At 30.6% G+C, this 17,329-nt stretch overlaps 1 protein-coding gene across 1 annotated transcript; it reads right to left on the bottom strand.

Moving 5' to 3' along the window:
• Positions 1-5,681: 5,681 nt before the first annotated feature.
• Positions 5,682-7,196, bottom strand: LOC133291824 (zinc finger protein ZAT9-like). Its single transcript, XM_061490155.1, has one exon. The coding sequence runs from the start codon at positions 7,194-7,196 to the stop codon at positions 5,682-5,684; it is 1,515 nt and encodes a 504-aa protein (XP_061346139.1).
• Positions 7,197-17,329: the final 10,133 nt, after the last annotated feature.

Genomic DNA, 17,329 nt, shown 5'->3' with positions numbered 1-17,329 from the left:
TCGTTGCACTGAATCACTTATTTTCTAAAATTATGTGAAGTGAGATAAAAAAATACAGATGGATTTAAAATTTTATATTTTTAGTCTGATTCATTTTGCCTTCGTGTCAATTTGTTGATTTTATGGACAGATCTGTTAGCCTATTTATATTTATATTTTTAATAATATTTCCTAAAAATAACTACCACTATTAGAAAAATCCATATTTTCAAAGGAATTTTTATTTTGCAAACGATAAAAATTTCGTCAAAAATACATTTTTTTGACAGAATTTTCAACGGAATTTTTCTATTAAAAATACTTCGTCGAAAGCTGACGGATTTTTTTCCGTTGAAACTTGAAATAGAAAAATTTTTCCATGAAAATTTAGACCAAATTTTTTTTCCATCAAAAGCATTATTTTTCCGTCGACAAATAAAGGCATGATATAATATTTATTTAATAAATTCCGTCAAAAAATTCTGTTACAGTTTGCAACTGAATTTAACTAGAATTCCGTCAAAAATATCAACTAAATTTTTTTCGTCAAAAATACCAATAGAAATTTTTCTGTGGAAATTCTGACAAAAATTAAAAAAACCACATTTCGTATTAGCTGGTCCAACATTTCTACTCTGTTCATCTTTTTCTTCACAAAACAGACAGAGAAAATCAAAAAGAACAAAGAAACTAAAATAACAAAAATGCAACATCATCAATCCAAATCATTTTCATACCAACAAAAAGAACGACCAGACCCTATTTCTACAACTACATCTTGAAAAAAAAAACCTTATCTTCTTGTTTCTCCTTTTCTTGATACAAAAACAAAACTATTGCTTTATCACCATAACAAAAAAGAAAATTTGAAAAAATCTACAAAAATTTTCTTTTCAAAGCATCACTCTTTCATCTTCTTGTTTCTCCTTTTCTTCTTCTCGCTGGCAGAGTACAACTCTCCTTCGGTAGTCTCTTGCCAACCTTCAATTTTATATATTAAAACGTAGAAATATAAAATTGAAAAATATTAACAAATTTATATAAAAAAAAACCTTAGATTTATAATACTAAAAATTCTATTTTTATAATACTAGTAAAATATCATTTGTTTATTTAAAAAAAACCTTAGATTTAATGACTTCGCTTTAAAAATTTAGATTTTTTATGCCTTTTCTTAAGCTTAGATTTGTTATAACTTTTTTAGAATTAATTAAAAGTTTGGATTTGATATAATTTGAATGTTATTATCTTGTATAATTTTAAAGAAAAATGAAAAGAAGAAGAAGTTGGTCTGTTTAGACTTGCAGGCCAACCTTAAACGGTCCATACTAATAAAATATCAGATCGTTTAATCCTTTGTCTTTTTGGCCTAACAGTTAAATAGATCGGGCTTATACAATCTCACTTTTGAATAGAAGCAAGATATTTATTTATAGGAAAAAATGTGTGTCATCTTAAAGGATGTAAAATTGTGTCATTTTAAGAGAGAGAAAGAAATAGATAAAGGAGGGAAGAGAGTTGACAAAAAAAATAAAGGTGTGGGTCTCACCTCTTTGTGAGAGTGAAATAATATAAGTTGTGTCATTTAAAAGGATAAATATTTTTTTCTTATTTATATCAAATGGTGGTAGCTCAGTTGGCGCATAAGAGCTAAGCAGGTGGGGATGAGAGCATGTGTTTGAATCTCTCCAGTACCATCTTAGGAAGAGGTTTAAAAACCTTAATCGAATTAGTTGCGAAGCAATGAACCGATTGGAATATTTCCAAAAAAAAGATATTTATTTATTTTTTAATTCTATGAAACATACATGTGTTATTTTTTATTTGGTTTCTAATGAATTAGTATTTTTAATCATTCAAAGTTTAAATTTCCAATATTTTTGCACTTCCGTTCAAATAATGAATCGAAAATGAATAATGTGTAGAATACTCATATCTTGATTGTGACCGTGACTCTCCATAATGGGTTCATCTAATTTCATGTTACATGAGAAAAGATATTTTATGTTGTAGAGACACATATGGTGGGACTCACTATTTACAAAAAAAAAATGTCACGATTTTCGATGGGTCTATAAGAGATAAACTACTCTTATATTGCATAAGAGTACTTTTTTCCCTGCATAATTTTGCTTTTACTCAGTTTTAGAAGTTTTATGGTTTATGCTTCTACACTAGTATCAATGAACCATTTTGGGAAATCTTGCACTAAATGTGTGAGTCTCACTTCTTTGTAAGAGTGAAATGACATAACTTATGTTATTTAAAAGGAATTTTTTTCTTTATTATATTAGTACAATTTTAAAATAAAATACTACTAAGAAAGGAAAAACAATTATCGTGTTAAAAGACAATTCTCTTATCATGTTATACAAACAATTAGTGCGAGATCCACTATTTTAAAATAAAAAGAAAAGAAAAGAAAATGCAGCACAAATATGAATGTATGTCTAGAAAATTCAACTTCTGTCACGCAACATGACAAATGCAAAACTTATATATATATATATATATATATATGTATGTATATATATATATATATATTTTGTGAAACATATTTAGTAAAGTGATATAATTTGATCATTTTTAAACATATGGGTCCCATGAATATAACATGCGTTCTTATCATGTGATTTACACATGTCGCATTTGTGGAGCACACATGGTCAAAAATGTCAAAAAATAATCAAATTATACAATTCTGATAAGTAGTTTTTAAATTATAGTATATGTTTTTCTCGTCATCTCCTGTAATTTCAAAACGATGTTTGTTTTGAGATTTGAAGAAAAAATAAAAGGCATTCTAGAAATTTTACTTCTCTCTATTAATAGGATCGTATTCCCAAAATAATTTTTTTTTCAAATCTCAAAATAACATTATTTTAAGTTGCAGGAAATAATTTTATCTATTGTGATAGAAGAAACACTAAACTCATATGAAATTGATAATTTATTTTAAAAAAATTATACTACTTTGATCATTCCCCTTGGTTTGCGCCCTCATAATCTAAACATGAACAAATTCTCATCGTATGTTAATTTGTTCACATAAGGTGGATTTTGAGTTTTGACATATGGTAGGCTACTTGTTTTTTACATGAAAAAAATATTATTACTATGGTGGTTATTATTTATCGTGATAGATGAAATGTTGCCTACATAAAGGGTGTTTGAGCAAGTTTTAAACTTTCCTAGAAAAGCATAACAAATATGCTTTAGAGAAACAGTTTTAAAGAGAGTTTAGGAAAAAAAAAAAAATCAAGTTAGAACATCTCTAGAGTGAGGGAGTTAGAGAAAATAATATTAAATTTATTTTCACACAGAGAGAATTTTTTTTTTTTTTTTTGGATATTCTCTATATTTTTAGTGGATTATTTTTTAGAGCTCTTCCCGTGATTGTTCGTAGTTGAATTTTTCACGTAAAATCTTTTATATCACTATTATTGATATCTTCTTATACGTATTAATTTATTACATTTGAGAGCAAAATACGTATCTTATAAATACAGAAGCAATAATAGAAATGATATTTAGTTTAGAAGAGAAGTAAATATAATTATTTTTTTTTTTTTAAATAAAATATAAAATTTTTAACAGCTGGGTGGATTCAATCCAAGGTAGAAGTTAGAACTGTCAGTAGCTAGCACAGAAAACGGTGGGGCCACATAAACTATTGATCTACCTTTGTCGTCGTAGGTCAACTCAAGTATGAGCCAACTATGTATGAGGAAATAACAAATCACGGTAGCGCGAAAAATATGTGAATACACACCAATTCTCAATTCTCCACGTTTTACGAATGTGATTAATATTTTTCACGTGCAGACACATATATCGAGTCATGTAAACAGAAAAGAGACGAAAAAAAAAAAAAAAACACGAGCTGATATATTTTTATACGTATATTGATGATAAAATTATTTTTTACAATACGAGAAATATTATTCCTTTTACGAATTGGCAATTATGTTGTGTAAGAATTTTAGTTTAAAAATGTTATTTACACAGCTATTTTATTAAAAACTGCATAATTATTAATTTTGCTATATAATTAAGAGTTTTATATATGATTATTTTACACTGATAATTTAGTAGCGGAGCCGAGAAATAAACCTAGCCAGTTCCAAAAAAATTCAGCCAATGCCAAAATATTCAGCCCAGCATGGGCGAATTTATATGGTTGCCAACGTGAGCAAGTGCAGACATAAAAACAGAGTAAATATCATTTTAGATCCTCAATAGAAAAACATGATATCCGTTTTAATTCCTTAGGAGAAAAAAAGTCAACCTGTGGTCCCTCTGAAATTAAAAGAAGACCTATGTACGTCAAAAAGGACTAATATAGGTACTTTTTTTTAAGGGATTAAAATGGATTCCGTATTTTTTGTTGAGGACCCAATAAGGTATTTACTCAAAAAAAAAAATTCATTTGAAATAACAAAGCTTGATATATATAAATAGTTGGTGAGCCATCTTTACTACTGCAGAATTTGCTAGGAGAATAACTTGAAATAATATTTAAATTTTTTTAAGAGCTTGAAGAGTAAATTGCTCTTTGCGTCCTCAACAAAAATCATAGGGCCCATTTTAATCCTTTAGAAAAAAAAAATTTGACTTGTGTTCCCTCTAAAATTCAAAGAAGAACCACATTAGTCCCTCAAAATAACTAACATGAATTTATTTTTAATTTCAGAGGGACCACGAGTCGAATTTTTCTCTCTAAGAGGTTAAATTGGCCCCGTGATATTTGTTGAGGCAAAAGGTACTTTTCTCTAACTTGAAATAGCATTTATAAAAAATGAGATATGCATGAAATAACAAAGCTTGATATATATGATTAGTTTTTTTTTTCTCTTCTTGTTTATATTCTTTTATTTTTTAATACATTTAAAAAAAAATTATTTTTTTACCCGAACCCTTACCACTATGTGTGCAAACATAAATAAAATTTTCTGTGTTCGCTACTGCAGCTAGGTAGAATCCAGTCATTGCCAATGATATACCATTTTAAAAAACCCAACCAGTATCATGGTTGTATCATAATTTTTAAAGAAAACATAAAAATCAGCTGTTACCAAGTCAGTGGCGAAGCCACGGACAAGACCCAACTAGTGCCAAAAGACCCAATAAAATTCAGCTAGTATCAATATTGTATTATTTTAAAAAATCTAACCAATACCAAAGCTATACCATAATTTTTTTAAAAATATGTAGCATTTTTAAAAATCAGTTGATATCAAGGCACTAGCTAGGAACCAAGTGTCTCCGCCACTATATACATTATACTTTTAATCTTATTCATTGATTTTATTTATACTTAAATATCACACATTGCTAAAGCAATTTGTCACTTTTACCAAAATAAAAGTAAAAAAATTTGTCACTCTGGTTAATTAGAATGGTACACATAAGAAGGAAGCACGTTTTCACCCGAATCTGGCAAGGAAAAAAAAAACAAGAAGAAGAAGAAGTGCAAAAATTAATCTTTTAATTTATTCAGAATATAACCTCAGATCATAAACATGTACAGAAGAAAAAAAAATAAAACTGTAAGTTATGATAAAAGCATTGAATTATGATCATGTTTGTATAAATAATTACATTTCTTTACTTAAAAAAAAAAAAAACTCCAAAGCAATTAATTACTAAATGAGATGATCCTCACAATGCTTTGTCAAAAAATAAAATAAAAAAATTATGTATCAGCAGTGATCAGTCCCCACATCAGTAGTTGTTGAACCAATTCCAACCTGCAACCATGGTGAAGAACTGCCACCAATGTTTATATCCTTAAGCTCACTTAGTTTTGCTAACTTGATCTTACTATCAGCTTCATTATCCCCATTCTGCATCAAACTAGCATTGTAGGAGTTATTATTATTATTATTATTATTATTTTTATCCTCATCATTGTCATTGTCAACTTGATTATGGTGTTGGTGACTCTGACATTGACTACTATTATCATCTTTAACAACAACATCCTTTGTTGTTGCAACCCATGGCTGCAAGTAAATTTCTGTGGACACATTCCTTCTTGCAAGGTCATTGGTTGGAGCTGGAAGGTTAAGGTCTAGCTTGAGATCAAGTGGTTCAGAAGAGCTATCAAATTTTGGTATTTGATCCATGTGGTCTTGAAATTGTTGAAACCTAGCCAATGTTGATGTTTCTGGTGCATTTGATGTGATCCAATGGCACCTCTTGTGTCCACCCAATGCTTGTCCGGAAGAGAAACTCCTATGACAAATTGAACATTCATGAACTTTTGATTTCTTCTTAGAGGAAGAGGCCAATGTGGGGTTGTTATTAGAACCATGATGATGATGATCAAATTGGAGTTGCGTTGAGTTTGATTTTGTAGGGAAGAACTCTTCATGTGTTATGACATCATCTTCTGTTGTTGCGAGACTATCATCAAGGTTGTTGTCTAGTCTTGCAGCAAAACAACCCTTAACTTTCTTGTGGCTTGCTCTATGTCCTCCCAATGCTTGATGAGAGTTGAAAACTTTCTTACAAGCTTTGCATTCGAATAACCCTTTTGCGACACCTTTGGCCTTGTTGTTGTTGTTGTTGTTATCAATGGGAACTCTGCATGACAATGGTGGAATGAAGTTATTCATGGGGTTTCTTCGGTCTTCATCTTTGCTAGCTGAGGCACATGACTCTTCGGGTTCAGCTACAAGAGGATCAACAATGGCATTGGATAACATCATCAAACAATTTGCAAGGTCTTCTTCCTCGCTTGAAGGGCAATTATAATTGAAGCTACCAACTTTGGTTCTCAATGATCTTTTCCTTTTGGACCAACCACCACATCCTCTCCGGATCCCGTCGTCGTCAATGATATCATCGGCTGCGTCGGAGCCCGGAGAGGACACCGGGGACTCTGCGGCGTCCTCGGAGGTGCATTTCCCATGTTCAAGGAAAGATTTCCAAGATAAAAACTCTTTGCCACAATTCTCACAAACCCTACAACTCTTTAGCCTGTTAGGGTTTGTTCTTAGAGCATACATGCGCTTGTTGCTTGGTGGAACGTTACCACCACCGAGCCTTTCTTCCCAATCACTTGCAGGGTCATCATCATCCATGTGCCCCGTTTCATCACCTATGCCATGTGCCCTCATGTGACCTCCTAGAGCTCTTCCACAACCAAAACCTTTTTTGCAGATTTTACAAAAGTGCTTGAAGGTTGATTGTTGATCCACAATCAAAGCCATAAAAATAGAAGAATGGTTAGAATGAATGATAAAAAGAAAAAAAAGAAAAGTTAGAAGAAAGAGAGAGATGGGGGGAGGGGGGAGAGAGAGAGAGAGAAAAAAGAAAAAGAAAAAGAAAAATAAAGAGATAGATATGTGGGAGGAGGAGGAAATGGGTTAAGAATGAAACAAGGGGTGGAGTTTGTTCTTGTAGTGATAGTTGTTGTGGTGTTATATATATGGTGAAAATTAAGGGGTAGTAGTCCTAGTTTTTAGTTGAGTATTGGTTGGGTTGATTTGTGGATGAGAGAGAGAAATGCAAGAGTTTTGTGACAGTAAGAGAGTGTGGTGACAAGTGGAAGAATGGTGAGAGGGTAAGACTTTTTCTACGACTTCGTGGTAGTAGCGCCGCCTGTAAAAGGTAACAAAGGAGGTCCGTTTAGTGTGTGTTTATTTCTTTTTGTGTGTGTATATGTGTGTGTGAGAGAGAGACATGGAGAGAGGGAGAAAGAGGGAGAGAGAGAGAGGAATAGTGTGTGTTGGTCTCTCATTTTTTATGTGTCTATGTCTATGTAAAGAAGTGAGTGGAAGGAGAGGAGAGTGGTTCTAACTACCATATCTATTCATATCCCTTCAATTCCAAACCAAGGAAACTAACCTATGCTTCTCCTTGGCTGTCGGTTGGTTTATGTTGCTTTTCCACCCAAATATATCATTTTTTTTCATCTTTATAGTAATTATAATTTGTGATCAAGCTAGTTTTGGTCCATACTTTTGACTGGATTCCCTTCATTTTGTTTAAAAGTGAACACGTTTACTTTCTTTAGTCTATTGATTTTACTCTCTCTCTCTCTCTCTCTCTTTTTCCTTTTAGAAATGGTTAATATATACGTACACGTATAAATTTTTTTGTACTTGAAATGTACTTCACGTGTATCTTGGATGAGTCAACATAAAACTATATTTTAAGTGTGACAATTGAGAAAAATGGTCGAAATATTTGGATCTACGATGAGGCATGGAGATTGATGTTCTCATCTTGAGTCCATTAGCTTTCTAAATCAACTCCGATGCTAATCGTGGTATTATTGTAACTTTGACACATTCTTTAACTAAATTTCAGTCACACAACTTAAGATTCTATCGTAAGCTCTCTTTGTATTTTTTAAAATTACCAGTTGAAAAAATATTCAAAATCATGTATACTATATAGCTTTTATGTAGGGATGTTTGCGGTCTCGATTGGATCGATTTTGGAAGCAAAAATCATCCGATCCAATCCCTTCGAGTTGATCATGTAATTATCCATTCGGTTTGAATTTTTTTTCAAATCCGATCTGATCCAATCCAATTTTTTTCGGTTTGGATTAGATCAGTTTTCGATTTTTTGAAAATCTTAAAATTTGTTTTATGATTACTCTGCAAATAACATCTTTGGTATATATTGGCTTTGTAATTTTTTTTTTGAAATACAAAAACATCAGTAAAAGATAATATAGTTTTTTTTTGGCAATAAGATATGAAGCTCTACATAGATGAAATTTTGTTGATGAGATGTGACTAGGTTTTTTCTTGGGTTTTGGGTTTAAAATTTTTTGGGCTATGATTGAGGAAAGACCCAAGTAGGTAGAAGAAAATTGATATATTGGATCGGTTTGGATTGGATCGACTTTCATCAACCAATCCGAAAATCGATCCAATCCAATTCAAATTTGCGATTTTTTTCGGTTTTCAATTTTTGTTTTTTGGTCACCGCGGTTTGAATCGGTTTGGATTGATTGATGAACACTCCTACTTTTATGTAAACATTTTACTAAGTCATAAACCATTTTAAAAATTGGTTTTTTTGCTTATACATATTTAAATTTATGGAAGCAAACAATAAATGATTGAACATTAAAAATAAAACTTAAAATAAGAACATTCAGAGTTTCACCTCATTTTATATATATATATATATATATATATATATATATATATATATATATATATATATATATATATATATTACTTAATTTTAGTCAATATTTAATACATTAAGCAATGAACGCTTAAGATATCATATATATATATATACTAAATTCCAAATATTGATATTTATTACCATGAAATTGAGCTCACTATTTCAGTCTGGTAATGAGCTTCTAATTAAGCAAAAACATCAGTAGGTTCAGTCTCTAATCAATAATTATTGTTCTTTTTGCTTTGCCTCGAAGCATTAACCAACAATGACCCAAAGTGATTTAGTAAGGCAGCATAAGTGTACTTACCACAATAACTTCAAAAGGCTCAAGCATTAAGAAAATAGTGATTATAAATTAACAATGAAACATTTAATATGACATGCAACTGTATGATCTCTAGAATATTAGCTAATAATTTTTTTGCTTACAGTTAATCTGATCATAGAAAACACTTGATAATTAAGCCGTAACTGATAAAGTATGATGACTTGTAGTGGTATGCTAAAAAAAAAAGCAATATAAGAAGGTTTAAGGGAATTGTTTTTTATTTATAATCTCTCTTGCTTTTTTTTGTAATGGCACATCTTAAATAGTTTCCCTATATAATTTGGTCAACAGTTTATTCATATTGAAGTTAAAGAATTTACAGGAATTTTCTGCACTAAAGAATTGATATAATAAAATTTAATCATGTAACTAGCCATCTATTTGTATATTACATACTCTTTGCCTGCTAAGCAAATGACAAATCTCCTGGTTTCAGAAACAGAACCCAATTGAAATTCATATGACCAACGACTTCAACATTCTATATAAGAGGATTAACATTGAGACACAATGGTAAATTATCACGTATTAATCGTGAGACAACATGATAAATCCACTGTAAATGGCCATGTATTAATCATGAGAAAACATGAAAAAATCAATTATAAAATAAAACATGGAAAAATTAATCAATTATAAAAGAAAACATGAAAAATCAATGGTAAAGTGTCATGTATTAATCACATCAACAATTTTTTTTATTTACTGAAAACTTAATTAATTGTTGATAAACATTTTTTCCTGGATTGATTTTAAACACTTCAATATATAGGGTGCGGGAGAACATCAATAATTCATGATAACATTATCTTTATGCCTGAAAATCTTCATTTTCATTTGTCTAACTCTTTATGAATTCATTCATTCTTTTTTAAGTTGGAAAGAGATTTTTCTTGCAGGGCAAGACAAAAGATAAGTGGGGTCCCTGATAATTAGGTGTGGTCCATGCAACTAACCCCAAGCATTGATGCTTACCCTGGCGAGAATAAATATCTTGGCAAAAAGAAATTCAACATATATATCATGATAAATACTTACTTAACATAGTGGCACAAAACAGAGATTTATATAAAGACATTGCAGCACTACAAAAAACACAGTTTAACCACATTTGATAAAAATTCGAAAATACGCTTATTAGTGATATTATTTTCAAAATGAAGTAAAACTATTTTTGAATTTTTTATTATAATTTTTTTTCTTCTAAAAAGCATATTTCATTTTTATTCACTCCTCTATTTGTCTATTCTGTTAGGGATAAACCCTAATGTTTATCTTTGTTCTTTCCTGCTTAAAATCTAATAGAATTCAGCTTGGAACTTGTTGCGAACTCGACAAATGCAACGGTTGTACAAGTAATAAAGTGTACTGAGTGGATTATAATTTCAATCACTAATTCACTACTTCCGCTTAAGCTGGACATTCAATTATGAATTTGTTACAAGATTTGGGTTGGATTCAGAATATTAAAACTAATTAAAACAATAACAAGAATGTAAAACTTTGGATTACTTGACAGAAAAGAAATGTAGCTAGGGGTTTCCACTTCCCCCATTTTCTCCTTTATGTTCGGAATTCACTCTTTCAGATTAATCGTCCTTAATATAAAGTCAATCGATTCTATTTAATTTAATTAGAATTCAATTCCTTGACACCCTAAATCTTTATAATCTTGCAAGAACCCTAGTTCACCGGATATTCCTCAAGAAGACTAGCATTACGTTCAAGAATCATACGATTGCGTAAAACACTATGTCTATCTATAGAATCATAAAGATTACGATGAAATTATCATATACGGATCATGTACCAACATTCCTATTGCAATACATTTTTACCTAAGATCAATCTACAAGATTCAAGCTCATAGAAAGCATTAAGAAAAGATAACTTCATTCAAAATAAAAAGGAAGAATAACATTAAGAATTTGTTCAAAACATAAAAGATTAATTGGGTTCCATCTAACCCTAACTACTAATAAAAACTTAGCCTAACATAGTAGAATCAAGAATTAAAGAAAACAATAAAGCTCCCCCAAACTCCATGACAGTGTGGTGAATCTTCAAGATTTTCAGTGCAAACTTGATTCCGATCTATCTCCGATACCCAAGAACATGAACTATGCTCCTCTTCTGCTTCAGATCTCCAAGGTTGATCAGTTCCCTCTGATTTCTGCTTCAATTTTCCTTTTTATAATTGCAGAATTCGTGCTCTAAATGGAAATATTCAATTGGGCCTAAGTTGAACCGTGATGGGAGCTTAAGTGTTTTAGGACAGTAATGCAGGTTTATGTGAGGGCGCTTAAGTGCTTTGATGGGAGCTTAAGCCCTTTCTTCGAAAAGAATATTTTTACATGGCAGCGCGCTTAAGCTCTCTATTGGGCGCTTAAGCGCGCTCTTACAGAAGCATTTTGCTCTTTCTTTTCAACTTGGGCACTTAAGCTCTCTACTGGGAGCTTAAGCCTCCTCTTCAAAAAATGTGATTTCTCCTATTTGCACTTGGTGTCTTTTATCATCTTCAATTCTAAGCTCCAAGCCTTTAAACTTCATATTTTCTCTTGTTTATACTCATTTACCTTTAAAACAAGCAAAAATCAATTATTTAATTCATATTTCAATAATTCATGAATTTCCACTAATAAACCCTAATTATCATATATTTGACTAGATGATTCACGTAAAATTAGTCCTTTAAACATGATAAACTAAAGGTTTATCAAAACTCAGTTCCTTTCTTAATCCCGAGCTTCAAATCTTGGTTCATTTGGTTATTCATCTTGGAGAGGAAGCAAGTTCTCCATTTCCATAAACTAAAATTTCTCAGTGCTAAGGTAACTCTGCTTTCAGATCCTTATACATCTATGAATGTTCTTAATATTTTTTGGTATTATATATTTTTATTTATTTATTTTTTGAAATTTCAGGTTTAGGTTTCGTCTCTATTGATATTATATTTGAAGTGCCGATCTCAGATCTCGTTTGTTATAGCAAGGTTAAACGAGGGAACACAAACTTTTCTATCACTTGTGCTTTTGTGACTTCTTTCTTTCCAACAATTTGTAGTAATTTATCATAGCCTCTTAATTTATCAAAACTCTTGCATCACACCATGTTGTTTCTTTTTTGCCGACTTATATGCATCTCTTACTCTATTTTCTTTTGTTATGTTCAATTTATTTATAAGCAGATGCACTTTGGTCTCTCAAACTAATTTGTTGGACTCATTACTCCAATCGTGAGTTGGTGAGTGTTTTTTTATCCTCTTTATGGTTTGATGCATCAAATGCTTTGTTTTTAGCCATCCTGAAAGTGAGGCTACTTTGTTGGCAGAATAGGGTTATTTCCAGCATTTGCTTTTTTTTTAATAAGTGTTTGCATTTCACTCATTTGAATTTGCATTTGGGAGCTTTTCAAGAATAAATATTGTTACAAGGCTTAGTAGTGATTTTCCTTGTCTGATGGCTCTTCATTGTGGTGTTTTATGCTTAAAAAGTGTGGACTTCCCATCCTCCAGGTTCTGTCAAGTTCGGTCAACCAACTGTCAGAGTTTCAACCATTTCTTGCCCTCTTTCTCCTCCACTTGTCCGATTGAATATCAAAGGTAATTGAGTTCTGAGAGATCATCAATTTAATTGTTTGAGTCTATATTTTGATGTTGGTGGATGAAGAGCCATAACACTGTTTTGTTTTTAAAATGAGAACTTTTTGTTTTTATTTTGTAGATAAGAGATACATTTTATTTAAAAGCTTACAAAAAAATTGCAGAAATTTGCTTGTACTTGTTGCTTGTTTATTATTGCATAATATTGTAACTCATTAATTTAGTGATCGGTATTCAATTTTTTAAAATCCAAATCTTAATGCATGTTGATCATTTGGCACAATAAAAGTGATATAAAGATGAGTGAGTGCTTTCTATTTTTGTTTGCAACTAGGCAAAAGTTGCAGTTTTACTATCAATTTAAATTATGTGCATATGAGCTTTTTAATTTAAGAGCTTCTATTGCTTTATTCTTTAGTTTCACTTCTAGAGATATCAAGCTATGAAAATATTTTACTTCTCAAATTTTGTTTGTTACGAGAAAGATATTTCCTAGTGATGGGACACTTGAAACAAACGAATTCCCTCTCGTGGTCCTTAGTAATGCATAAACGTTATTTTGTAAAAGCTTTTTAAAGTCAAGTGTTTACAAGAAAACACAAGGAAAACCTTTTTGTTTTGCTTTATGGCACTCCAGAACCTAAAAATGCAATTCATTGAATTGAATATCTTTAAATGCAGCTTATTTTTTGTTTTTGGTACCACACAGTCAATCAGAAGTAGCATTATTAGTATTTCTTTATTATGGGAGACAAGAGAGTTACAAGGTGTTGCTTATATATTTAGTTTAGGAGAATGATTCATGTAAAATTAATGATATTTTGAACAATAAGGTAATCACTATATAGCTATATTTTTTTCTTCAATTACCCAAATAGGTTCACTAGCTTGAACATTTTCTTTTTTTGGATTAGAAAATGAGGTATTCTTCGAGTAATGAACTAATCGAGGGAAGGCATTTGCCCCTCCACGAGATACTTATAGCGAGATTTGAAATGCTTGTAAAATCTGCCCATGTAGGGAAACTGAGCCACATATTATGGTTTTTAGTTCTGCAACTGTAGCAGTGTTTCACTATTATATGAAAAATATTAGTTACACATTAAATTATGTACACATAATACTTCAGGGAAATTTGCATGGTTAAAGGGTGTACCATGTTATTTTTTTAATTACATACCGAATAATAAAGTATAATTTTAAATCTTTTTTTTATTTTTATAAGATTAATAAAATTCATAATATTATTGATTTAAAAAATGAATTTCATATATTTAGCCATGGTCATGAATGTGGAAAAAAAAACTGAGACAAAGTTAGCCACATTTTTCTATTGTGGCTAACTATACAGTTTAGCCATATTTATAAAGTGGCTAAATAAATAATAATTGTGGCTAAATAAAGGCTACCACACTCATTCAAAATGTGGTTAAGTTAAAAAAAGAATGTTGCTGAATTATTGCAACTCAAAATTTACCTACATTTTATCAAAATGTAGTAAAATATGTTAACCACATGTTTATCACTGTTTGCCACATTTTTAAATTTGGCTAAACAATGTTTTTTTTTTTGCAGTGTTGCATAAATAGGTTTATGTCGAAACTTTAAGGTCTTATTTAAAATTAGTGTTTAATTTTTTCCCTAAAAGATTTATTGATGTGAAAGTTTATATAAACTTACTTACATATTCCTCTTTTATGTATTTTTTTTTCCATATATAATCTTAAATATAGTCTAGATATTCATGATAGAACGATTTACTTTGCCAGGTTTCTAGTCATACAGAATCACATTGTCTGCCGCAACAGTCCTAACCTTGTGCTTGCCTTGCTAGCCTTTGTGAGCTTACCAGAAAATGTGTTGTAGTTCATACTTCGTATTTAGATGACGATTTTTGTTGGTAGGATGCATAAAAAGTTAATGGGGTCTCACTCTTCGATGAGCGAACAAGGTATAGGGGAGCCATCCCAAATGGGTGTGGGGGCAACGCTCCAGGATTGTGGAGACATGGTATTATTGTGGTTCATACTTCGTATTTAGATGACGATTTTTGTTGGTAGGATACAGAAAAAGTTAATAGGGTCTCGCTCTTCGATGAGCGGAAAAGGTATAGGGGAGCCATACCAATTGGGTGTGGGGGCAACACTCCAGAACTGTGGAAGCCTAGTATTATTGTGTGCCTCAGGTTTATTTTATTTTCTCTTTTTAGTAGTTCGAACTTAGACCCATTAATAAATATTGTTGCTTAGGATTTTTAAGTTTATTTATATTTCCCTTACCAATAGAATATTTTGTAACGAGTATGACAAGAAAAATATAATAAGATATTATTGGACGTAAGTTCAGTGTTCAGATTAGATTTACTAGAATAATCTCAGTCTCCTTTTTTTCTTTCTTTCTCTCTTAACTTTTGGGAGTGTGTTCAGTGTTCAATCCCAAAGAGCGAAGGTCGTATATGTGAACTTGAGATCAAAGCCCATCTTGCACCCCACGAACGCTGCATTTGAAGCCATTTTCTTATTCTATTTCGGTAACAAAATTGTATGAGTTGGCCCGCCCATCAATGGTAAAGGCTATCTAGACTTCCCAAAGATGCATGCAACCCTACAAGCCCAAAAGGGACATCGAACATAATACCACTGTACATAAATACAAAAAGATTATAGAGATTATATTTTCTTATGCAACATGAGATATTTATCTCATGTTGCACTCACAATTTTATATGGGTCCCATTGCACCGGAAAAGAAAAAAAAAATTGAAGTAGGACCCATATTTTTTTGAGTGTGTAAGAAAGAGTTTTTATCTCATGTGACATGAGATTAATATTTCCCAAGATTATAACATAAACTACTAAAAAAAATTATTACATAAAGTTGCAGGATTGATATACATTGGATAAATGCATGGTATTACTTATGCTCTGGGAATTTGATTGATGGTTGTAGGCCTTTTCAAGTTCTTTGAGAAAAGTGAATTCAATGTAATTACGACAATTTATTAAAAGGAGTAAAAGAAGACTTAGAAAACTTGAAGAAAAATAATTAAATTGAAATATTTAATTTCAAATAAATATTATAATTTTTTTTCTTTTATGGCTAAAATGAGTCCAAATTCGAGAATAACCTCTTTACAAATGGGATTAATATTTTTCATATTATAAGAAATACAATTATCTCATAGATACACATAAAGTGTACGAGGCCCATATAGGATCATGTGAAGAGAGGAGATAAAAAAAATATATATGAGTCTCACATATTTTTATATATACGTAAGAGATATAAGAAATACTAATCTCTTTTACAAATATATGTAAGGTTAAGACTGCCATCCTTACTATCACTTGTCAAACTTTGAGGGAAAGTTGTTTTTGATGATATATATATATATATATATATATATATATATATATATATATATATATATATATATATATTTATATATATATATAGGGATAGGATCAACTTACACCGGTGTAAGAATAATAAATCTTACATCAAATCTTAACCGTTGATTTCCGTGCATCGAACGGTTGAGATTTATTGGGAATTAAAATTTAGTTAATGAGTGAGACCTAATAAATCTTAACCGTTAGATGCAAAAAATCAATGGTTAAGATTTGGTGTAAGACTTATTATTCTTACACTGGTGTAAGATGATCTTGCCATATATATATATATATATATATATATATATATATATATATATATATATAGGGTCAGGATCATTTTACACCAGTGTAAGTTACACTCTTAATCTTGATCGTTGATTTTATTTCTATCTAATGGTTCTAATTTATTAGATATTTGAACCGTTAGATTCAAGTAAATCAATAATTCAGATTTGGTGTAAGACTTCTAATTCTTACACTGGTGTAAGAATATCCTGCCCCATATATATATATATGGGAAAATATTTATCCTTTTAAATGACACAACTTATATCATTTCATTCTCACAAAAAGGTGGGACTCACACCTTTATTTTTTTTGTTAAATCTTTCTCTCCTCCTTTATCTATCTCTTTCTCTCTCTTAAAATCACACAATTTTACCTCCTTTAAAATGACACACATTTTACCCATATATATAGTATTTGTTGATAAAACCAATGATATCAAATGATCTATGTAGCTTGCCAATTTCACAGGATATTTTTTGGGTAATGCTATAATGTAATTAATGGTTAGAGTTCCCATATATACTTTCTGTACTTAACATTAACCTTTTCTTACCGCTGCGAACATTAAACAGTTACATA

The sequence above is a fragment of the Gastrolobium bilobum genome, unplaced genomic scaffold (genome assembly GCF_033153095.1).
Source record: "Gastrolobium bilobum isolate Gb01-03AN ecotype WA unplaced genomic scaffold, APGP_CSIRO_Gbil_v1 utg10378, whole genome shotgun sequence".
In the NCBI taxonomy this organism is placed as follows: domain Eukaryota; kingdom Viridiplantae; phylum Streptophyta; class Magnoliopsida; order Fabales; family Fabaceae; genus Gastrolobium; species Gastrolobium bilobum.
Note: the sequence above shows the minus strand (reverse complement) of the source record. Positions and strands in the feature narration are given on the sequence as shown.